We start from the raw sequence: 26,709 nt of genomic DNA, 5'->3' as shown, positions 1-26,709 counted from the left end.
TCGATTGCATCTCAATATTACTCACATAGCCTTATTTTGGAGAATTTGAAGCCTGTAATAATTAGAACATCCTGTATAAATCAATGAACAACAATATAAAAAGTGAGGTAATATTAACGAATTATAAATTGTTAATTTAGTTTGAAATGTCAAAAATGGTGATACTCTTCGAAAAAAACCTATTTTTTCCCTATCTTTCTGCAAATGTAATCAACATGTTTACTAAAAGTTAGTTCCCTATCCAATATGAATCCCAAATACTTAATTTCCTGAACCATTTCAATTTTTTCATTATTTAATTTAATGTGAACATCCAAACTTAAGAATTTCCCGAAAAGAGTATTATTACCAATAAACATGTATTTGGATTTTAACTCATTGACTTTCAATTTGTTTAACTTAAATCTTTCAGTTAATAAATGCAATTCACGATTCATCGTGTCCACTACATCAACAAAATCTTCCCCATAAAAATATATTAATGTGTCATCAGCAAAAAGATGAATGCTTAATAAGTTTCCCAAATCATTAATGTATAATATGAAAAGTAGAGGTCCAAGTACACTGCCTTGAGGCACACCAATATCATTTAACTGTGGATTTGACATTTCACTATTTAATTTAGTCCTTTGGTACCTATTTGACAGATAATTTTCCAGCCAATTAAAAACTGTCCCGTTAAAACCATATTTCTTTAATTTCAAAAGAAGTATATGACGATCTATTGTTTCAAATGCTCTTTTGAGATCTATAAAAACTGCGCATATACCGACCCCTGTCGTATCTAAAATACTTTTCATATCTGAGACAACTAATTGTAATGCTGTCTCACATGAATGAGAATTTCTAAATCCAGACTGGTAATTATACAGGATATTATTTGAAGTAATAAATTTAATCAGCTGATTGTACACCACAATTTCTAAAACTTTTTCACAAAATGGGAGCATATTTATTAGTATTAGGAACTTTTGGAACAGGAACTATAGTTGATATTTTAAATTGCTTGGGCACCAGGCCCTTCTCTAAACTCATATTAATTAAATTTAATAAAGGATAACCTAACACATGAAATAGATTTTTGATAATATCAAGACCTACTTCATCCGTACTATTTTTTTTATATCGAAATTTGATTATATCATATAGTTGGTTTAGTGATATTCTCTCAAAAGTTTCAAAATTTACATCAGATGAAACAACTGTGCAAATTTAAATTAATATCACTATTTTGGTCAAAACTTACAATAATATCTTTAATACTATCAACATAATATTGATTTAATATGTTTGCCAAATTTACACTATATGTTACACCTTCATGTTCAAGACTTTGAAATTGTGATATAGTTTTATTAGTTCCTACTAACTGTTTGAGATGTTTCCACATTTGTTTAGAATTACCCCTATTCCTATCAATATTTGACTCATAAAATCTAATTTTAACTTGTTTTAAAATTCTAACACAGTTATTTCTTTCAATTTTAGTTATTCCAATCTACGCAATCGTTTGTAAACAAAAATCTTTTATAAGCAAGATTTTTATTCTTAACTGCCAATTTACAAGTGTTGTCAAACCATTTATTACCAAAGTTCTTAACTTCCACAGTTTTAACTGGTGACACTCTATTCAAAACATCTACGATATTATTGATGAAAGTATCAGTAACTTCATCGATGTTTACCGAAGAATATGCCCAATCTTTTTCAATCAACATGTTTACCATATTATCATATATTATTTTAGAACGAATTTGTTTTGTTTCAATAACTTCACTTTTAGTTACTTTATTATTGAGCACATGGACAATACAGTGATCAGATATTATGTAATTTTTTTCTACATGAGCAGTTAACGTATAGTCATTACTTATGACAAGATCAATCATAGATTTTGAATCTTTAAAAATTCTTGTATATTCATTTACAAGTTGCTGCATTCCATTATTTTCTATATATTCTTTCAATTTACTTTTACCCTGACAATTTTTATCATAATGTATGTTGAAATCTCCAGCAATGACTATACTACAACTACTATGTGATTCATAATAATCATCCATCACTTGAAAAATACATCAATGAATTCACTTATACTACCACTTGGCGATCTATAAATACCCACTATTCCATAATATGATCCATTAATTACAACATCCAAAGTCAAAACCCACAAACTCTTGTCAATAATAAATTCTCTAAATGTAATATCTCTAATGGTATATATCTCTATTCATTATAAAACAAGGGCTAAAAGGTTTCAAATCTGCTTATTATTCCAATGAGAACTGCCTAATTATAAAAAGGCGTGTAGAAAAAACCAAAAACGACTAATCCAATATTTGTGAACTACAAGAAAGCAAGGGGCTCAAAGGCCAAGGGGTCTGATAACAGGGGAACTACAACACTCCTTGATAATGTATGCTGGTGATGTAGTATTAGTAGGAAAGACTGAGAGGGATTTAGAACAAAAACTCGAACAGTGTAGAAAAGCTATTGAGAAAAAAAGGTTTAAAACTTAGTAGGGCAAAAACAGAGTATTTGGAATGTTCGTTTGAAGATGGATTTACCAATACAAATAAAAATATGTTTGACTGGTGAAATGATTATAAGAAGCTGGTCATATCGGCTAGGATATTAAGTCGATATGACCAGCTATGATGTATGAAACGAAATATTGGACAGTTAAAAAGAAAGAGGAACAACGAATGCATGTAGCGTAATTAAGAATGTTTAGATGGATGAGTGGAACGACAAGAGGATAAAATTAAGAATGAGTATACAGGGTTGCGAAAAAGTCTGGCAACACAGTAATTTCTCGAAAACCGCTTGAACGATTTTTATAAATTTTGTTGGGTAAGGTCTTTAAATAGGGCCGATATTATAGTGGTAATTACATTGTTGTCAAATTTTCCATTTTTCTGGAAATCTAATGAACTTTCTTATTTTAAATAGAACACCCTATATATTTTTTTGCGTTTTAAATTCCTTTAGAAATACTGATTATTTTTCATGTTACATTCCCTATACCTCTATGCCATAATTTCAAAGTTTTTGCTACATTTATTAAAAAAAAATTTTAACAAATTATAAAAATCAATTTTTTCGGCCTGGGTAGACATTATTTTAGGTTCTCTGGATCATTGGGAACAAAAAAGGTCTTTTTAATTTCCCTCTAAAGTTAATCATTTCCGAGTTATAAACAATTTAAAACTGAAAAAAATTAAAGACGATTTTCTAGATTCAAAAACACAAGTAAAAAATATTATTTTTGAAACTACGAAGTGTCTAAATTCAAGATAAAAGCTTATTTTGTCAGTTACCGATAAGCAATTTGGTCCTTTTTTATTTTAAAACATTGTTTTTTTAATTATTAATGAAGCACATATGTGAGGACGCGCGATCGGGCTGCATTAACAACTAAAAAACAATGTTTTAGAATAAAATTAGACCAAATTTCTTATCGGTAGATGATAAAATAAGCTTTAACTTGAATTTAGGTACTTCGTTGTTTCAAAAATAATAGTTTTTGAACCTAGAAAATCGTCATTGTTCCATTGTTTTCAGTTTTAAATTGTGTATAACTCGGAAACGATTAACTTTAGAGGAAAATTAAAAAAGACCTTTTTTGTTCCCAATGATCCAAAGAGCCTAAAATAATGTTTACCCGGGCCGAAAAAATTGATTTTTATAATTTGTTAAAAATTTTTTTTAATAAATGTTACAATAACTCCGAAATTTTGGCATTTAGATATAGGAAATATTACATGAAAAATAATCAGTATTTCTTAAGGATTTTAAAACGCAAAAAATATACAGGGTGTTCCATTTTAAATAAGAAAGTTCGTTGGATTTCCAGAAAAACGGAAGATTTGACAACAATGTAATTACCACTATAGTATCGGCCGCATTAGAAGACCTTTACCCACCAAAATTTATAAAAATCGTTCTAGCGGTTTCCGAGAAATTACCGTGTTGCCACACTTTTTCGCAACCCTGTATAAGGGAAGTCTAAGAGTGCCACCAATTGATGCTAAAATGAAAAAGCATTGGTAAAAATAGTTCGAACTATTTCGTAGGAGCAGGAGAGAAAGATCAAAGAAGACCTCGGAGTAGACGTGGTCGACGAATGTCGATAAAGAGGATTGATATTGGTCTGAGTAAAATATTAAACCACCTACCCCTTGGTGATGATGTGCTGACAATCAAAAAGAAGTCCAAGAATTGTTAAGTACATTAAACTCTGCGTCAAATGAGGTAGACATTAACCTATTGATGAGCAGTGAGGCATATAATATGGAAAGAAAAGTATTCCCAATGTTGGTGTAATTATAACAGCCCGAACAGAAATTCGGCACTAACAGAGGTATCAGCTAATAGATTGAGAATGACACAGAGGGTGGTCGAACGAGCCATGTTAGGAGTATCTCTGTAAGGAGCTATGTAATTGGAATAATTGCGCAAATGAAATGGAACTGGGTAGGACACGTAGCACGACAAAACATCGAAAGGTGGACGAGAAACATTGTATATTGGAGACCACGCGAGTACAGTCGTAGTAGAAGACCACAAAAACGATGGCTAGACGGCATCAAAGCAAACGGGGAGAAACTGGCACAAAACAGAGAAGAATGGAGAACTCATGGGGAGGCCTTTGTCCAGAAGTGGATTCAAACAGACTGAAGAAGAAGAAGAACAGGAATCACTGGATATTGTGAAGGGATGGCAGATAAGAATTGAAACTGGTCGTACATTTGACGAGAATGAAAACGCATAGTGAAGTGTTGTCCTAGGTTTCATGCATATAGAAATAGGGTAGGCCGCTAAGACAAATATACAGGGTGTCCCCGAAAATAGTGCGTTCCTTAAAGGTAAAGTTTTATATTTTTTTCTAAATTGATTCGTTTGACCAAAAAACGAAAATACATTTTGATATGCAAATTTAAGTCTGGCAAAAACGCGCAACTCAAAAATCTACGGATTAAAAAAGTAGGTTTGTAGGTCAGTTGCATCTGGTAGGTAAAATAATGTAAATATCAACCAAACAAATATCCATTATTTTGCAGGTAGGTACCTACGATGTCAACAACCCCAAAAATAACACCTCAAAGTAAATAAACAAGGGGTTATTAGGTTAAATTTCCACAGTCACAGCAAGTTCTTCTAGGCTACGTTGCCATGTCATTCAAATTTATGAAAATAAAAATTCACTTATATGGAGAACAATGTAATTTTTTTCTGGGAAACGGTTAAATTTAGAACAAAATGTTATATGACTTTTTTGTTCTAAATTGTGTATTATATCCATACCTTAAAGGAACGCACTATTTTCGGGGACACTCTGTATATATTTTTGGCCACGAATATCTTCTTAAAGAACTTCGAAGTACAAAGACTATAAAATCCTTACAAATAGTTAGTTCTTTACAAAAACACCACTATTTTTGGTGTAGATACTATTGGCTGTGTTAATCCTACTTATACAAAAACCAGAAGTATCGACAAAGCAAAGGTTGAGTTTGACTTTGTAATATCTGAACTTACCTTCGAAGTTTGAAAGAGTATTCTCCCAAAATTAACAGCCCTGGTTGAATAATTTGATGGTAGAGATCTACATATTATAGAAAACTTCGCAAGAGTCGATGGGAGATTAACTGACGAATGTTACATTTAAAGAGGCGTCAGACAGGGATGAATTCTATTCCCGCTGTTATTTAATATCTGTTCGGATATAATTTCCAAACAGGCTTTTCAAGATAAAAACTTTGGAGTGAAAAGCAATTGTGAACTGATAATAATCTGATAATAATAGTCTTACGCTTACAATAACACTGTTATGTTATGCGATAGTCTCCAGAGGCTTCAAGAGTTATTAGATTGTGTAAACATGACAGGAAGAGAGATGAGTCTAAAAATGAAGGCTTTTAAGACAAAATTTATGATATTTGATCAAATGACCTAGAGGCATTTGAGATGTGGTTACAAAAAATAATGCTTCGAATAACCTGGACAGTGATGCAGACCAACGAAGCTAATATTGACTATTTTAATAAGAAAAATTTCATACCTAGGACATTTTCGTTGACTGATACAGAAACCTTCGGCTTATTATGAAACGTTAAATCGAGGGGCACAAAGCAAAAAAAAAAAAAGAAAAAAAAACTAAGATGTAAACCTCCGAGATGTTGAATCGGGTTTATGTCTTAGCGTAGTAAAAAAAAACAATTAATAAAAAATAATAATAAAAAAAAAACAAATTAAAGATATTATAAAATAAAAAAAATATATGTACAAAAAAAATATTTACAACCAAAACAGTGTATTATTTAGATAATAATTGTAATGTTAGTTTGTTATGTATTTAGAGTTAAAAATACAGAAAAAATTCCTCTGATTGAAAAAACAAATTTGTTTGTTTTTAAAATAACAAAATGTCTGGCTAATTGGCTCGGCCAAGGCCATCAAAATCACAAAAAAAAAACAGGAATTGGAAGGAAACAAATATGCAGTGCCAAAGAACTATCTCGATATAGTCAAAGGCAGTGAACAACTCGCCAATATAATTGCCAAGCTTAGGGAATCCAATATAGCACCAACATCAGGTATACCTATTGCTTGTATAAACCTGATCATAGTTATAGTTAACACATAAATATTTTTGCATGTTTATTCATGTTTTAAAAAGGATTTCTGAAAATTCTCACTGTATGGCTGTATCTTTTTAAGAAAGCAATATACGCCTGGATCCCGCGTACCAAAAAAAGTTTATTAATAGCAAGCTGAAAATTTGTTAATAGCTTAAGGGTGTCTAGTCGGACAAACTTTGATGCATGGGAACACTGGAAGTTTTAATTGTGGAATGTGTCATCCTGACAAGTTTATGATTGTGAAAACTAGCAGGTTTTTTTAAGTTTATTCAATAGCAAACTTTATATAGGGTGTCCCAAAAGTAGTGGAACGGTCGAATATTTCGCGAACTAAACATCGTATCGAAAAACTGAAAAATATGTGTTTAATCATTTTCAAAAATCTATCCAATGACACCAAACACCAACCCCCACTACACCCCCTGAAGGTGGGGTGGGGGGTAACTTTAAAATCTCAAATGGAAACCCCTAGTTTTTCTTGCAGATTTGGATTCTTTACGTAAAAGTCAGCAACTTTTATTCAAGACATTTTTTCGAACTGTGGATAGATGGCGCTTCAATTGGAAAAAACGATTTTTCCTGATACCATAGGTAAATTATAGAAACGGTCTAATATCTCGAGAAATACACTTCCAAATCAGAAACCAAAAAATAGGTTTTTAATAGTTTTCGAAAACCTATCGATAAACACCAAACATGACCCTCTAACCCACCCCCTGGAGATGGGGTGGGGGGTAAATTTAAAATCTTAAATAGCAACCCCCACTTTTTATTGCAGATTCGAATTCGTCATGAAAAATTAAACAACATTTATTCGAAACATTTTTTAAAATTGCTGATAGATGGCGCTGATAAATCGTATTTTTCCAATTAAAGCGCAATCTATCAACAATTCTAAAAAATGTTTCGAATAAATGTTGCTTAATTTTTCATTACGAATCCGAATCTGTAATAAAAAGTGGGGGTTGCTATTTATGATTTTAAAGTTACCCCCAATCCCACCTCCAGGGGGTGGGTTGGAGGGTCATGTTTAGTGTTATTCGATAGGTTTTCGAAAAGTATTAAAAACTTTTTTTTTTGGTTTCTCATTTGGAAGTGTATTTCTCGAGATATTGGACCGTTTGTATAATTTACCTATGGTATCAGGATAAATCGTTTTTCCCAATTATAGCGCCATCTATCCACAGTTCGAAAAAATGTCTTGAATAAAAGTTGCTTACTTTTACGTAACGAATCCAAATCTGCAAGAAAAACTAGGGGTTTCCATTTGAGATTTTAAAGTTACCCGCCACCCCACCTCCAGGGGGTGTAGTGGGGGTTGGTGTTTGGTGTCATTGGATAGATTTTTGAAAATGATTGAACAAGTATTTTTCATTTTTTCGATCCGATGTTTAGTTCGCGAAATATTCGACCGTTCCACTACTTTTGGGACACTCTGTATAATACATACATGAAAAAATGTTTGTCCGACAGATATGTTGGGCATTTTACTAAGTCCGACACGTAGAACATGTCAAATGACAGGAATTATGTTGGTGGTAAATAGCAGTCTGATTTTTGCATGAGAGTTTAATGAGAGGGTAACAAATCAATTGGAAGTTCTGTCAGACAAAATACATGGGACGTTTTCGTAGTCTGATGATCAATACCGGTAACCTGTTCCACAATTAAAACTTCCCCTGTTTCAGTGTTCAGTGTTAAGCTATTAAAAAATTTTCAGCTTGCTATTAATCAACTTTTTTTGGTACGCGGGATCCAGACCTAATATGCTAACCCAAACCTCCTCACTGTATAACAATAATTAGTCATTATTCATTATACTAAAACTTTATTAATTAATATAGAGAAATCAAGTATTTTTATATTCAATATGTACAAAAATTAAAAATTATAAAAAACGTAACAATATTTCATTTTTGGAAATCTCATCTAAATATCAATTATACCAAAAATTTAAAACATTCACTAACAGCTAAAGATAACTATTCTATTACGTCACTTAGCAGTGATTTATAACATTAAACAAACCATATTGCCTTTGATACTTCCAAAACAGTTCATTTTAAATTATTTTGTACTTTATCTGCAATATATTGTAACAAAATGCATAGAAAATAGGAAAAAAATAACTAACGTGAAATATTTTTAGTTTAAAATGAAGGCTGGTGTAGAAATAGCAAAAGTATTGTGCCTGAAGGAGAAAAACCACAAGATGTCACACCTGTGTGGCATCTGTCTGATGTCGCACCGGTGTGGCATCTGCCTGATGTCACACCAATGTGGCATCTGCCTGATGTCACACCAATGTGGCATCTGCCTGATGTCACATCAGTGTGGCATGTGACTGATATCACGCCAGTGTGGCATCTTCTAATATACATAGTAATGGATAAGTTTTTCGAGTTAAAAATTAAGTACAAATAAAAATAACAGTCTTTTTCTGAATTTAAAAAGTACATCATATTTGACTTATACACAGCTACATAAAAAATATGCTCATTCACGAGAAATTGTCAATGTGGAAGAATAACTCCCAACACACGACAATAATTGTGTGTGTCAAATAGCACTCAGTAAGTCCTGGGCCTGATGTACGAAGTTGGAAGTCCAAGAAATGAACACATAAGATAAACATTTGGCAACGCTGCATAGTATAGCCACTCCTACTTGTTATTTTGATAAATAGGGTCACTGCTGTCATGTTATGAATATCAAAAATCAAGGAAAAACTTTATTGTTAATTTATCGCTAGTAGGATAATGTATCACGCTATTAGATTGATTCAATTTACTAAATATTTCATTCTTTATCAATTTTTGATCGCTGTTACAGCTAAAATAAGATCTTTCAATACGATATAAGTAAAGAGAATTTCTAAAACTGGCGGTATCGATCTCAAAACTTCAGTAATTTTTACTCTAAGTTCTTCTAAATTTTGGGCTCTTTCTTGAAGATCACCATACATTTTGTACTTGACGTGAAAAAAGCAATTGGGCTTAATTCGGCAGAAGAAGGTGGTCACCAAGTCATTTAGTTGAGGTACAATTCGCGATTGAAACGGAATGTAGAGAGCAGGTCGAATGCAGGAAAATGGCCGATATAAATGGTATAAACAAACGTTCATCGAGGAATACAACAATACCGATTTGATTTAAAATATTTTAATGTAGTCAGAATGCTGAAAATTACTAAAAATTTCTAAATAGTGACCAAATTACATTCAAATCAACAATTTTTTGGTTTGTTTATACCACTTATAGTAGTTTAAATTTATTCCACCAGAGGTCAGATACTTCGTTTTTCATCGCGAATAGGGAACTTGCATAAAATTTTAAATTCGAAAAAAGTGTTATAAATCACAATAAAACATAATTTAAAACATGTATCAAAGATAAAAAAGTTGTTTTTGTGTTCCGTTTGGCCCCTAAAGACGATTCTGAATTAAAATTAAAGCAGCTAGCAAAAAACGCGTCGTGACGTCATATGATTATATGTTTACATTTTGCACCAACAAAGTAAACAAAATTGTATATAATTTTAAACTAGACATTATAAACGTCAGTAGAAAATAGAGTTAGTTATGTGACGTCACAAGTGTTTTGATCGTTTGAACTATTCATAGAAAACTTGTAATTTTACAAAATGGTTTTATTTTCCATAGTAAACCTTCTTTCCTTTCCTTCACAAACTGTATCAAACTTCGATCTCAACAAACTGGTATATATTATTACAATGACATACGATAAATGACATGCAATGACATACGATTATAAATAATATAAATATTTTTCCCTTATTCCACAACAATGAGCTGGCCAAATACCCAAGTAGGTGGAGGCCAATAAACTAAAGAAGGGGAAGAAGAATATACCTAAATATAACCATATAGTTAAACTATGTGACGTCACGGGTCGTTTGAACCATTTCAATATCGCAGAAGACTTTAAATTTGTATTTCTAAGTTATTATGAGTTTTTAAAGCGTGAAATTTTGGAAATCTCATTTTTAAACAAAACTGAACATTATTATGTACTAAAAAAAATGTGCAAGTTCCCTATTGTGTAGAAATATCTGAATCCACTAAGGTCATTCAGGTAGCAAATCAAGGAGAGGGGACTTCAAGTAACGCTTTCCCAACTATTTGACTACTGGAATGTGGTTCATTCATTTCAACAGTGTCATAAATTGCACCTTTCGTTCTAAAAAATCTTTAGGTACACTACTTTTTAGGTTTGAATGATTTTGTATAATTAGCACCAGATTAACTTTCAAAATAAAACGCAAAGCAACCAGAATATTTTTTGATGATAAATGATTTTTTTTAATATTACAGATAATACCATTTTTATTGTTCTGAACTGAACTGCAAAATTGAGTCTAATGAAAACCGTTTCGTCTCAATGGGTGAACTCAGTATGACCTTGTCCCAGCCTCTACTAACGAAATAAAGTAGCATTGTTGCCGAAATATAAAATATGTACCTATGCGTTTCATTGAAAGCATGGCATATAACGCTGTGTTAAATCTTATATGTTCAGATCTTCGCCTTCATAACTGTGGTAATTAAAAAATTTCAATAGGTTTCTTTTAATCAGGTAATGGACCAAGTCACAATCGTAGAGAGGGGTGAAAACTATGTTGAACTTGTGATGTAAATGTATGTTTTACTTTTCATATCCTGATTTTCACATTATTTACTAGGCCCATTTTCAAGGTATAACGATTTTAGTTTTAAAATTTGGCAGTGAATAATAAAAATTGATTTTTGAAATTATGGACATTCATTTTTTTTAGAAAACAATCATTTATATTAATATTTTAGATAAAACATTTAATAAAAACATATGTGGAAGAGCTGAACGTAGAGATAAAGTCTTAATATGAGCAAAATTAACACTGGGAATTGTTTTGTAACCTACGGCACTGGCTCTTCCTTTGTAAAGCCGTTTGTTTTCTTATAGTCAATATTGGTGATGGGGCTTCGAGACCTGCTGGAACTCCTGGAGCTGTTGCTGCTGGATGTCGAAGAACTGCTACAAGAATCACTAGAATCAGTTTCTGAGTCCTCCGAATCAGACTCTATGTTCACTTTATTTCGTAGGAGATCATTCTCCCGCCTTAAACGTTCGTTCTCCATGGTGAGTCTTTCTATTTCTTGCTTAAGATCAGGTTTGGAATCTTCTGAATCGTCTTCTTCTTTCTGCTGACTTTTTGTTAACTACAAATTATTAAAAAACAAATTAATATAAAATAGGAGATGGTTGAATGCTCGAATATATGTTTATGGAAATAAAAGGCAGACATCAAGCACCTAGTTTATTAAGTATACTTTCGCTCCTACCTATCAGAGGTAATTATGTAAATCAGAGGTAATTATGTGAAATAATTTAAGGTCATCAGAAAATAGAAGAAATTGAGCAAAATTGAAGCTTTTATTTATGCCATTTATAAATAAATTAAAAAGGATAGGTCCTAAGTGGAAGCCTTGAGGTACACCCGATGTAACTATAATTTCATTAGAGAAATAATTCTTAATACGAACTATCTGCCTTCTATCTAATAGATAATTTCGAATCCAACTAAGCAGAGGATCAGAGAAACCCAACTGTTCGATCTTATGTAACAATAACGTATGGTTGACTCTATCGAATGCCTTGGAAAAATCTGTATAAATCGCATCTACCTGTTGTTTACTTTCCAATGCTTCATTTAAGAAGGAGGTATAATTTAACAAGTTTATTTCAGTTGATCTCCCCATAACAAAACCATACTGTTGTTCAATGATTACATTTTGTATAGTAGGCTTAATTTTGTCACATATTAAACTCTCGAATAGTTTAGGTATAGTATTAAGGATACTAATAGGTCTGTAGCTCTGTACCCCGCTTCTATCTCCATTCTTGAATATCGGTGATATAAAACTAACTTTCCAAACGGGAGGGAATTCACTCGTTTGTAATGATTTTTGAAAAATAAAGAATAAGGGACGAGCAAGATTAAAACTACAGTATTTCAGTAACTTGGGTGGGATTCCTTATGTTGCATGTGGGTGTGATGATGCACTCGATGATTTTTTAAATTAAGAATAGGGGTAGTGTGATGGCTCGTTTGAAAGGTTATTCAATTATCTATTCACTAATATAAAAATTAACATAATTATTTATACAGGGTGCCCCAAAAATGTTTTTGAATTAAATTAATTGAGACAAAAAGAAGAATATATATAATTTATTTAATTCGAAATACATTTTACTGTTGGCTGAAAACAGGAAAAAATGTTTATTTGATAAATAAATATTGTTTTTCGCTTAAATTCAATATTAAAGCTGCCACCCACCTACCTCTTAGCAGTTTGAATATGTAATTTAAGCGAAAAGCGATGTTTATTTTTCAAATTAATACTTTTTCTGTTTTCTGACAGCAGTAAAATGTATTTTGAATTAAATAAATTATATACATTCTTCTTTTTGTCTCAATTAATTTAATTCAAAAAAATTTTTAGACACCCTGTATAAATAATTATATTAATGTTTATACTAGTGAATAGAGAATTCAATAACCTTTCAAATGAGATATCACACGACCCCTATTCTTATTTAGAAAAATCATCGATTGCGTCATTACGCCCAGATGTATGACGTCACTAGTATGACATATATGCCAAAAAATTATAATTTAAAAATAAAAATCGACCTGATTCGTAATTTATCTCCAGACTCGCCCATTCTCGAGAAAATGAACTTATTCCAACTCAAATGTCCTCACTGTACCTATAACTTTAGATTAGAGGCTTATATCTTAAAACCATGATTTTTTGGAGCTACGTGCCCATTGAGTTTTTTGTTCTATACATCAAGGACTACCAGAACCCAAAGTTTCAGAGCCATTTCCCATAAGGTTTCTGTGGGGTCCATTAGGAAGATATCCCAGAATGTCATAACATTTGTTGCACTTTACGTAAATACTTTACTTGTATTTAAGTCCAAGACTAGTGCCATTTTCAAGCTGACTTCAATTTTTGTTTGCTTTTTATGTTGACTTGTGGTATATGAAGATTTGCTCTTTTCACAGACAAACATGTAAAAGGCTTCAAGAAATAAAATGGCACAAAAAAATGATACTGAAAAAAGTGCGATTTATTCCCTTTTTGTAATGACGGGTTCAACTGTACAAAGCAATTTTCACTTTTTATAAATAAATAGTAAACAGACTTAGATACTGCCAATTAGAATAAGGCTTTAATTTACTATTTTCTGCGGTTTCAATATGTAAACATTGAATGACATTTAAGGCTATGGGTACATAATTCGCAAATATTTTACGTGTATCCCTACTTTTTCTGTCTTTACACGGCAAATTACGTGTAGTAAAATTCACACTGGCGTAGATATGTAAACATTACTAGAATGTCATTCTACTTGAAAATGTCATAATTAATTTAAAGAGATGGCTTTTGAATGTTCTTGGATAAGTGTTATTTTTATAATTGCAAATTATTAATTCAGTTAATAAATGTGATAATTTTTTCACTAACTATGTTTTCAGTGATTGTAATAATTTATTTGTACAACAAAAACTAATAATCAATCGAGAAAAGAGGAAAAGTGTTAAAGTGATTTTTTAATATGTTGTTAGTTTGGAACGCTTACAATTTTGAACATCTCTAACAACAAAATACTTGGATCACAGGATATATCTGATGTATTCTCTGTTTGGATCTTCCACAAATAATACACAATAAATAACTTTTTATTAAGTTCACGTCTTAAATCAATTATTTATCAAATACACTATATATCAATAATATTTAATCAATTTCTCAAAATATTCCCGATGCAATGTCAAATATTTAAAATTGTCACTGATTGTCAGTGTCTGACTGACAATATATGCTGACAATATTATATTCGGTTGAGTGCGTTGTAAGACAAAGACAGATTTGGAAAATATTACCACGGCATTGTGTTCATTTTTTTCAAATCCTGAAAAAACCAATAAATATTTTTGAAAAATTTAAACGCAGAATGAAAGACTAAATTATTACCGAGGGCCGAAAGTCCCTTAGAATAAATAAAAAGTTTATTTTGAATGAGATATTTGAAATTAAAAATCACACTAAATTTTCTCTTAGTTTTTTCACCCCTGTAACTTATTAAAATAAACATTATAGAAGTTCTCAGGGACTTTCGGCCCTCGCCAATAACGTAATCTTTCATTCTGCGTTTAAATTTTTCAAAAATACTTATTAGTTTTCTCAGGATTTGAAAAAAATGAATCCCCATTTGAATAGCATTGCAGCCGAAAATACGTACCGATCCTCTTAATGATATTTTGTTATATCTTTTTTATAACAGCTCCAGAATGACTGAATCAAATTAGCTAATTTTGATTTTAAAACATTTGTAGAAGTCCAAGGAAGGTTTAAAAGGTGAAAAAATATGATGAAATTGTAAAGAAAATACTAAAAACAACAATGTTATTGTTCTTCCGCTAAAACTTTTCCCATGCCTTCATTCATTTTCAAACAAATTAAGTCAAAACATAAAGTGAAACGAATTTCGATGTGTATATACATTTTGTATACTGTATACTATATACTACACACATCGGCGTACGTTTCACTTTATGTTTTGACTTAATCTGTTTAAAAATGAATCGTGATGCATGGGAAAAGTTATAGCGGACGAACAAAATTATCATATACACAGTTATATTAGGTGTATACTCCTTTAGATTTACGTCATTAAAACTGCAGCTAACTGCAGGTCTATTTACTTTTTACATTCCCCGTGAAATCCATGCTTTTGGCACTTTGTTTGATCTAAATATGGTATTTAGAATTGTTTCATTAAATTTATAATTATTACAATGTATTGCATTAATGCACAAACTTGAATTTTCAACTTTATCACAAAGAAAATGTTGAAAAATAGTTTTTATTATTGTAAGTAAACAATGTTAAACAATGTAAAATCATTTTTAATTATAAGCATATTTTCTGTATATTAATGTTCGATATTGTCAAAAATAGAGATATTTTTGAGCAAGGAGCACATTTTTTACATACTTCCTATACAACTAATAAAATTTGATATCTGATGGGATATTGTAAAGATCTTCTTCCTTAGACTTCTACAACTATTTCAATATCAAAAGTAGCCCAATCAATCCAGTCCTTATTGAGTTATAAAATAAATGAAATATATAAAAAAAAAACAGCCAAAAAAAATGGAGAGTGTAGGTATCAGACAAAATGGAAAGTGCCAGAAAAAATTAAGGGAATCAGAAAAAAATGAAGGGTGTTAGAAAAAATTGGAAGGAGATATGATATACATAATAGGAAGATGTTACAAAAAATTGAGTGCAGTGACTGTAATTCCCCTTCTGTAATTGATTGTAATCCCCTTCGCATGGCGACAGGCAAAATCACTAGTTTGATAATAAAATGTTTGTATAATAAATTTTTAAATAACTAAATTACAACTATGTGGGTTCTATAATTGTAGTTTAATTTAATTAATTAATAAAAAACGATGGCTAGACGACATTAAAGCAAAAATGGGGAGAAACTGGCACCAAATGGCACAAAACAGAGAAGAATGGAGAACTCATGGGGAGGCCTTTGTCCAGGAGTGGATTCAAACAGACTGCAGAAGAAGGCGAACAGGAATCACTGTGGATATTGTGAAGGGATAGCAGATAAGAATTGAAACTGGTCGTACATGTGACGAGAATGAAAACGCATAGTGAAGTGTTGTCCTAGGTTTCATGGATATAGAAATAGAGTAGGCCGCTAAGACAAATATATATATTTTTAGCCACGAATATCTTCTCAAAGAACTTCACTAGACTAGTTTGATAATAAAATGTTTGTATAATAAATTTTTAAATAACTAAATTACAACTATGTGGGTTCTATAATTGTAGTTTAATTTAATTAATTAATAAAAAACGATGGCTAGACGACATCAAAGCAAAAATGGGGAGAAACTGGCACCAAATGACACTAGACAGTATCCTTACAAATAGTTAGTTCCTTACAACTATTTTTGGTGTAGATATTATTGGCTGTGTTAATCCTTTTTATACAAAAACCAGAAGTATAGCAACATCGACAAAGCAAAGGTTGAGTTTGACTTTGTAATATCTGAACTTACCTTCGAAGTTTTAGAAGTTTGAAAGAGTATTGTCCCAAAATTAACAGCCCTGGTTGAATAATTTGATGGTAGAGATCTACATATTATAGAAAACTTCGTAAGAGTCAATGGGAGATTAACTGACGAATGTTACATTTAAAGAGGCGTCAGACAGGGATGCATTCTATTCCCGCTGTTATTTAATATCTGTTCGGATATAATTTCCGAACAGGTTTTTCAAGATAAAAACTTTGGAGTGAAAACCAATTGTGAACTGATAATAATCTTACGCTGACGACATGACACTGTTATCTTATGCGATAGTCTCCAGAGGCTTCAGGAGTTATTAGATTGTGTAAACATAACAGGAAGAGAAATGAGACAAAATGAGAGAGTGCCAGAAAAAATTGAGGGAATCAGAAAAAAATGAAGGGTGTTAGAAAAAATTGGAAGGAGATATGATAAAATAGGAAGATGTTACAAAAAATTGAGTGCAGTGACTGTAATTCCCCTTCTGTAATTGATTGTATTCCCCTTCGCATGGCGACAGGCAAAATCACTAGTTTGATAACAAAATGTTTGTATAATAAATTTTTAAATAACTAAATTACAACTATGTGGGTTCTATAATTGTAGTTTAATTTAATGAATTTATAAAAAATTGAAGAAATCTAAAACTTAAAAACAAAGGGAATATAAGTTAGGCAAGAATTACCACATGCAGAGATTCATGAGGGCTGAAAATAGTCTATAATATTCTATATAAAACAGATATGGTCACAAAATAAATAAGCTAATTTAAAAATAAGATTTACTACAAAATACTACCTTTACAGAAAAGACAAAAAAAATAATAGATAAACTTCTACTCAATAAAAATCAATCAAACCATTGAGGAAATAAAATAATAAAAATAAATCAAAATAAAATGCCATGTTATAAGAAAAAAATTATTTAAGGGCATAGGCGCAAAATTTCGCGCCAATGTGTTTTAAATTCATTCATTTTTTTCGAAACCTGAGAAAACTAATAGATATTTTTGAAAAATTTAAATGCAGAATGAAAAATTACATGATTGCTGAGGGCTGAAAGTCCCTTAGAATAACCAAAAAGTTTCTTTTGAATGAGATATTTGAAATTAAAAAGCACACTACATTTTCTCTTTTTTTTTCACCCCTGTAACTTATTAAAATAAACATAGAAGTTTTCAGGTACTTTCGGCCCTCGGTAATAATACAATCTTTCATGCTGCATTTAAATTTTCCAAAAATAGGTACTTATTTTCTCAGGATTTGAAAAAAATGAATGCATTTAACCACATTGGCGCGAAATTTTGCGCCTACGCCCTAAGAGAAGTATTGAAATTTTAAGGCAGTTATAGTAGTACCATCTATCTAAAAGACTTAATATTCAGCTCAGTGGGGCGCTATTGTTCCGAGGTGTGAAATTACATAAACAAGGGATCAGTTCATAAAACATGAAGATTCCACACCTCAAACAATTGCACCCCACTGAGCTGAATATTAATGTCTCTTAGATAGCTGGTATTACTATACACAACCCTTTTCCATTGTTTGGTGTTTACCCCCCAAATAGGAAAAAAATAAATTAAATAAGTAAGCATAATTTTTGGCCTAAACTATTTGATAATTTGAATTTCCTAATAAGTAATGACAAATGAAGAAATCTTTTGTCACAATGAGATATTCAATTAATAAATTATAAAAAGAAAGGTACACAAAGGGCCACAAAAAAAGGCATATTCACTCATGCTAATAATATCTTGTAGATGCAATGAAATATGTAGATAAACATTACATATTTAAGTGTTAATAATTATGTGATACTGCTGATATTCTGTTTAGTATGTAATTGATAAAATTTGTGATTGTAACTTACTTGTTCCAGCTTGTTTTCAAGTGCAAGATACTCGGCTATTAGGTCAGATTTTGACATGCCTTGAAGTCTTTCGGCTTGTAAACTTTCGTACTGGTCATCAAAATCTTTAATTAAAAACTGCTGTTCATCATCTGGTGAGGAATAAAAATCTCCCTCTGAATCAACACTAAAACTAGAATCCCTTGTTCTTAACGTATTTGGAGACATCAAATTTTTAACCAAATCGTCCACTATAGCATGATCTTCGAGTAAAAACTGATTGCTGTTATGCGGAGCCTCGGGTTTAACTAATTTGTTAGATTTTCTTGGATTTTTTAAATATGGATGTCTTCGTTTGGTTTTCCCGCGTCGCGTTTTCCGTTTTTTCGCCGGAAGTTCACCTTCGATTGTTTTCGTCGTCGAATCGGATGCGCACGCAGTGCTCTGTTCATTCGGAGGATCGACGTCATCTTGAAAAAGCTTACCACTTTTTGCTTCTAAATCATTTTCCACCAAATTTGGATGTAGCTCGCTCATTTTTGCATATGTTGCACGATTTTTCACAAATTTTCACTTTACGTAGACACTACGGTGTGTTGTCGGGAAACACTCTCGGTAATAATCGAAAACGAAATGCACACAACCTGGACAAAATCGCCATTTTCAATTCAATGCAGTAGTGTTTATTGTTTTCCTACAGGGGCGCTGCAATCGAACCCCTCTTTAGGAATTGGAAGGGGTTCGGAACCCCACCGAAATAACTCGAAAAGATTTCTTCACAAAAAATGATTTATGTATTTATTTTTGATTTGCAATGCATTTCTCTCAAAACAGCTAAAATTATTATGTTATAAATAGGTTTAAGCTTTAAAAAAATTAAACGAGCATCCCTTCAATTTTTTAGAACGTTACCTATAAATTGTTATCTCAAAAGTTTCATTATGTAATCTTTTCATAACGAAAACAATGCACATACCTACAGAGGCGTAGTCAGTTCTTTATAAGCGAATTTCGGATCACTATTATAAGAGCTTTCAAAATGTTCACTAAAAAAAACTTTAAAATATGCACTTATTACACTTATATTATATGCACATATACCAAAAATATGCTGTTAAATTATACTTGTATGAAAGTATAAAAAAATACTTGTACCGAACATACCTTATTTCGGTCCTCATTCTTTTCGTAGGTGTAAATATTTACTTACCAGTAGCAGTGGCGGTGGCGGATCTAGAAATGTAATTTGAAGGGACTTGCCTTGGGGAGGGAACTTCCAAAGAAACACCAATAACCAAAAGACTTAAGAAGCCCAAACTACATAAAAGACATACCAAAATAATAACTTATAAGGATTCAATTCTCTTAATTTTCCTAACTAGCGAGTTTATTGAATTGGATTTGTCTGTCTATCGATGTAAGTTTCATGAATTTTAGACCTCCTAAGGGGGAAATTTTCCCTATTCTCTCCCCCCTCATAGATCCGCCACTGACCAGTAGGGGAGAGTTGGACAAAACGGGATACCATTCTTGTTTATTTTTATCACGGAAAAAATGTTAAAGAAATTATCATATTATTATTTTTTATAAGTATAACATTTTTTATTGAAGCACACAAAAAACATATTTTTAGCTATTTTTTATTACTATAGTAAAAAATAGAATGTGTGTTAGACAAGGCGAAAACGGCGATTTCGTTGGAAAAAATATTCCCATGAGATTTTTTTGCATAATAACATTCGTGAGACATCCCAGAATAAGGTTCAAGAAGTCGCCCACGTGAAAAGTGGTCCAAATTTTTTTGAACATTTTTTTTGTTCAAATTGCAAAAATTAATATTTGTCGGTCCGGACTAATTTTTTTTAAATTTTTTGGACCATTCAGGACAAAAAATATCTCTTATAATTTTTTTCTAAAGTTGACCTTTTTCGAGTTATAAGCAATTTAAAATTGAAAAAACTAAAAATGGCGATTTTCAAGGCTTAACAACTCGGTTAAAAGTTATTATTATGAAAGTCAGAAAGTGACTAAATCAAAGTTTAAAGCCCCGCCCCCCCTACAAGATCCTGAAGAAATGTTTGTCATTATTTTATTACTAAGCTACTATTTTTAAGTAATAATATAACGAGCGGTAAGATCGTATTGACGCGGCTGTAAATGTGAGTGCGAAAGAGATGCCATTCCGGCAGTCCAATCGTGCATCTTACTCGCACTCACATTTACAGCCACGTCAATACGATCTTACCGCTCATTATTCCCAAACAGCACAAGTACATCCCTGGGACGTACCCGGGATGTACCACTAGGACATTCGTACCTCCTGAGGACGTACGTTTTAGGTCCTGGGAAATCCTCGATACGTACCGAGAACGTCCGATGTTACAAAATCATCCGTGCCCAGGACGTCCGACCGAACTCTCCTGGGGACGTCCGACTAAAACCTCCTTGGAACGGTCGTCCAAAACCTCCTTGGAACCTCCGACCAAACCTTTTTAGGGCATTATGTAAAATGTTTTCAGAAATTTTAAACATGGCGTTTAATTACTATTAAACGATGTTAAAAAAGTCTAAAATTATTTTATATAAATTTACTCATAATTTTTAAAGATGAAATCTGCATTTAAAATGAAAAAACACATACCTATTATCATACCTATATATCAAACAATTTTTTATTAAAGTTTAACAAACAATAAGACGTCTTTTTATGTTCCTTCTCCTCCAAATTTTGATAATTCTTTTACCTACAATCGTAGATAAAAGAATATACCTAAGTTCCTACCTTATATAAAAACACTTATGCAATGATTAAAATCTGGTTTTTGCTGAAGTATTGTATTTAGCTGTACAAATTGTTCCTCTGTCTCCGTTTGCATTAGAAAGTTGATAATCTTTTGTAGAATGAATAGAACCTAACATTTCCTTCTAACGGTTAATCTAATCCCTATCCTATGATTGGCCAGGCAGGGTTCTAGCTTGACATAATATGACACCGTTGCCGTATCCTCAATTTTTTCACAAACATAACCACGTCACATAAAGTTACATTTAAAAATAGCTGCTTCAATAGTTTTGAAGCACCAAAAAAATAAAGTTTGGAAAAGTAAATAGTACAATATCAGTGTAAATACTGGATAGAAAAAACTCAAAAGAGGCATTTTAAATCAAAGTTCATTAAAATTGTTACAAAAAAAGATAAATAAAGATCAACTGTATAAATGTTTTTAAATCAAAAGATAATTTAATTTCTTTTTATTAATGATTACTGTTAAGACATTAATTGAAATTTAAATTATTCAGTAGATTATATTCAAAGTTAACCAACACTGCTATAAAAAGGAAGATCAACTGATAAATGAAGATAAACTGTATAAGTTTTGTTTAGATTATAAATCTATCTCTATATATTAATCTTACTATTCTTGTATATTATACCATTGATTGGAATTATACAAGAATCAAACAATTAAAGTATGGCAACACTGCAAATGGCAAATAACTGAAGGTTATTAGATCCATTCCTGAACTGGTCTGGATTCGTAATTCCTAGGGACGTCCGTAATCGTACTTCCTGGGGACGTCCGATTAAGGTCCCATTACATTCTGACTTAGCGGGACCTGAAACAAACGTCCTGGGGACGTCCGTAATCCTACTTCCTGGGGAAGTCTGGATTTGTAATTCCTGGGAACGTTCGATTGAGGTCCCCGTACATTCGGACTTAATTGGGACCTGAAACGGACGTCCTCGGGATGTCATGTGCTATCTGGGTTATTACTTAAATAATACCTTAATAATAAAATAATGACAAAAATTTCTTCAGGATGTTGTAGGGGGGCTTTAAACTTTGATTTAGTTACTTTCTGACTTTCATAATAATAACTTTTAACCGAGATATTAAGATTTGACAATCACCATTTTTCCTTTTTTTTTTTAATTTTAAATTGCTTATAACTCGAAAACGATCAACTTTAGAGAAAAATTATGAAAGATGTTTTTTGTCTAGAATAGTCCAAAAAACCTAAAAAAAAATTGTCCGGGCCGAAAATATTCATTTTTGCAAGTTAAACAAAAAAAAATTGTTCAAAAAAATTTGGACCCCTTTTCGTGTGGGCGACTTCTTGAACCTTATTCTGGGATGTCTCACGAATGTGATTATGTAAAAAAATTTCATGGGAATATTTTTTCCAACGAACCCGCCGTTTTCGCGTTGTCTACTTGTCTATGTGTACTTTGTACGCACGTAAGAAGTTATACTTCTATTATATAATTTCAAAGAAATAAATATGCTTAACAGGTTATTTGTATTTTATTTAAATATTAAACTAACTTCTTACCTACCACTTTTAAAATTTTTTTATTAAAACGATACCAAAAATTAAAAAAAAAAGAATATGAATCGTCCGGGATTGAACCCGGGACCTCTCGATCTCCGGTCGAACGCGCTACCACCGAGCTAAACTGCCTTTGCTTTGACAGGTTACAAGATTTCTCATATATACTGACAAATTTAATAGACCAAGTGAAGTCTACAAAAATACTTTAAATATACTTACTATTATTATAAAATATATTATTCCCGAGGAAGACAAATCCAAAGACACACAAATATTAATAAATAATACATTTACTAAAAACACTAATATATCCTTTTAATGACTTATTTGCGCTGACAGCGCTGATACACATATCCGGTAATACTATATTATTTATCTCTGGCTGATACATACAAATCTTGAAAGAGTAGCAACGAACTACATACTGTCTGTGTGCGCATGCGCCCGGCATTATAAAATTTCACTCTCGATCGTAAAGAAGTATAACTTCAAAAATATTTATTAAAGTCCTGCACATCCCGTTTTAGCATACCACGGTTGGATAAAACGGGATAGGTTCACAATATTTAATTTATTGCATAAAATTATCTAAAAAGTATATTTAAGCAGATATAAGACTGCAAAGCAAAATTTACCTTTGAAAAAACAATATCTTCTAGTAGTCAGAAACTTAAAAATAGGTGGGCTTTTTATGTCTTATTGCAAAATGGGAAAATGACCTTTTATTTAGGACTAGGTACGTATATCAGAACAAAAGTCACACAAAATTATGTTGTTCTTTTCTGAAGTATGAGAACAAGCCTTATCGCTGTTTAAAAAATTAATAGGCCAACAAATAAATAGGTGGATAAAACGGGACATAAAAAACTGTATCCCATTTTATTCAACTTTAGACATTTTTCAAAACAAAAATGGCTCTTGCCTAAACGTGAAAGTAAAATTAGGACTACACATGAGAATATTCGTTAATGAGTGCTTAATTAAATGTAATAGTCACCGAAATTATATGTTTAGATATGTAGACAATATAATGTAGAAAACAACGCACTTAAAAGTACAAAGTACCAAAAAAATAGAGTCAAACAATTCTAAACACAACTTTTCATCAAATAATGGCATCGAGGTAAAACGAACTGAGAATGTTAAAATGACGACTGAGAACAAGTGTTCGTCGTTGTCCGATTGATAGCAGCACTAGTTGGGTCTCTAGGCTAGGTATCCCGTTTTATCCGACTATCCCGCTTTATCCAACTCTCCCCTAGGTATTTACCTAAATTAGGTGTAGGTAGACTCCAGGGACAAAAATTTAAATAGTGATAAAAACGTTATTTTCATTATATATTTTTACTAGCTGGCCCGGCAGACTTCGTACTGCCTCAATAGATAAAAACAAACTTTTGTATACAATAAACTTAAAATAAACAAAAGGAATTCGTAATTAATAAACAAAAAATGCTCGATGTGAATGAGGTTTTATTATTATTTTTAATTAATTACACATGATTTTTGAACTAATAAAGTTTAGTTAGAAGTAACAAAATAAAGTTTGTAGTGCAACAGTTACAATCTTAAATTTGTTTATCTTATAATGAATATAACAGCTTTATTATATCTACATTCAAAACAACCCTCTATTTATGATTGGGTTCGGGGAGATTCCAACTCTATAGGTGTTGATTAAATAAAATTAAATTCAATTAAAATTAAATAAAAAGTAAATGAAGTAAATTAAAATTAAATGAAATTGAATAAACGTAAATAAAAATAACTAAAAGTGAATAAAATTAAATACAAATTAATAAAATCATATTAACTTAAATACAATTAAATAAAGCTAAAAAAATTAAATAAAAGAAAATATAGTCTAATAAAAATAAATAAAATTTAATAAAATGAAATAAAATAAAATAAACGAAAATAAATAAAATTCTTAAATTAAATAAAATTAAATAAAATTAAACAAAATGAATTAAAATTTAATAAAATTTTATAATTTGCTGCTTGTTCTTTTCGTGTGCTCAGAATTTTTCTCCTGCTTACGGTTCCGTTTAGAGATATTTTTTGAAAATTTCGCAAGATTAAAAAATTCATATTTTGCCAATTTGAGTCCCAAAGTTAAACTGTTCCACTTCTCTTCTATGAAATTTGTCGCTCGTTCTTCTTCTGTCCTCAGAATATTGCTACGGCTTGAGATATTGTATTTTGGACACCGATTGCGCTAGAGAAACAATTTTAGTACCGTTTTGCTCCGAATTCAGCAAGGAGTCTACCTACTTAATTTCATATTTTTCACGTCATTATTGTGAGAGTTACGGCATCATGGGCAACCCCCTAATGACGTACGGGTATGAAATATAGACAGCAACCTACTCCCAGTCCAGTCCAATATACCTGCAAAATTTCATAAAAATCGGTAACTTCGTTTCGGAGGAGTATGGTAACAAACACTGCGACCGGAGAATTTTTATATAGATGTAAAATATTTAAATGGCTATTAAAAAATAACGGTCTGAGATAGAAAATTGAAAATTTAGGATTTTATGTATCTTTTGCTTCTACATCTCATAAAAATAGTAAAAACCGGTTTTTCCAAAAATTAAAAAAATATATCAGGGGGGCAACCCCCCTTATGACGTACGGGTATGAAATTCCATATTATCCTATTCCCAGTCCGCTAGAATATACATGTAAAATTTCATAAAAATCTGTTCAGTCGTTCTCGAGTTATAAATGGTGTAACTAACATAACCTCGACTTTCTTTTATATATAGGTATACCTAGATTATTCTTCTTCTTAAGGTTCTATCTTCTAACAAAGGTTGGCTATCAACATGGCAATTCTTACTTTAATTACAGCAGCTCTAAATAGTTGGTTAGAGCTCAGACTAAACCATTCCCTTAGATTTCGTAACCAAGAGGTTCGTCTTCTTCCTACATCTCTTTTACCTTTTATTTTTCCCTCTATAATCAAACGCAGCAGACTATAACGAGGACCTCTTACTATATGATCGCAATATTCAAACTTCCGCTTCTTAATTTTCTATATAATTTCTTCCCTCTTATTAACCCTATCAAGTACTTCGATGTTGCTAATTCGTAGCATTCTTCGATAACACCATCGCGCAAAAGCTTCCTAGTTCTTAATCTTTAATTCCTTCAATGTCCAGGCTTCAGATCCGTAGAGCAAAGTTATAAAAACGTAGCAGCACAACAACTTTATCCTTAGATCCATTTTTATTACATAGTTATATTACCATGTATACAGGGTGTCCCGAAAAGATTGGTCATAAATTATACCACACATTCTGGAGTCAAAAAAAAATTCGATTCAACCTAACTTACCTTAGTATAAATGTGCTCATAAAAAAAGTTACAGCCCTTTGAAGTTACAAAATGAAAATTGATTTTTTTCAATATATCGAAAACTATTAGAGATATTTTGTTTGAAAATGGACATTCTTAATGCAGGAACATCTTAAAACAAAATTATAGTGAAATTTTTCCACCCCATAGAAATTTTATGGGGGTTTTGTTCCTTTAAACCTCCCAAACTTTTGAGTACGTTCCAATTAATGCATTATTGTGGTACCATTAGTTAAACACAACGTTTTTGAAACTTTTTCACCTCTTAGTATTTTTTCAATAAGCCAGTTATTATCGAGAGGCGGCTTCTTTTTTAATATGTTTACATACAAATTTTATGGGGGTTTTGT

General features: G+C 31.4%; 1 protein-coding gene across 3 annotated transcripts; it reads right to left on the bottom strand.

Annotated features, from left to right (window-relative positions):
• Positions 1-8,455: 8,455 nt before the first annotated feature.
• On the bottom strand, positions 8,456-19,417 carry LOC114326872 (protein HEXIM1). Of its 3 annotated transcripts, none has more exons than XR_007697628.1 (3): positions 18,683-19,417; positions 8,923-11,865; positions 8,456-8,868 (listed from the first exon to the last, which is right to left on the bottom strand). XR_007697628.1 is itself a non-coding variant. In XM_028275326.2 (2 exons), exons 1-2 carry the CDS (start codon positions 19,196-19,198, stop codon positions 11,563-11,565), a joined length of 819 nt encoding a protein of 272 aa, XP_028131127.1. In that variant the 5' UTR covers positions 19,199-19,417; the 3' UTR covers positions 8,456-11,562. The 3 variants fall into 3 exon arrangements, 1 of the variants encoding a protein (XP_028131127.1); XR_007697629.1 differs by having other exon boundaries at positions 8,950-11,865; XM_028275326.2 differs by having other exon boundaries at positions 8,456-11,865.
• Positions 19,418-26,709: the final 7,292 nt, after the last annotated feature.

This window comes from Diabrotica virgifera, chromosome 4 (genome assembly GCF_917563875.1).
Source record: "Diabrotica virgifera virgifera chromosome 4, PGI_DIABVI_V3a".
Lineage (NCBI taxonomy): Eukaryota > Metazoa > Arthropoda > Insecta > Coleoptera > Chrysomelidae > Diabrotica > Diabrotica virgifera.
Note: the sequence above shows the minus strand (reverse complement) of the source record. Positions and strands in the feature narration are given on the sequence as shown.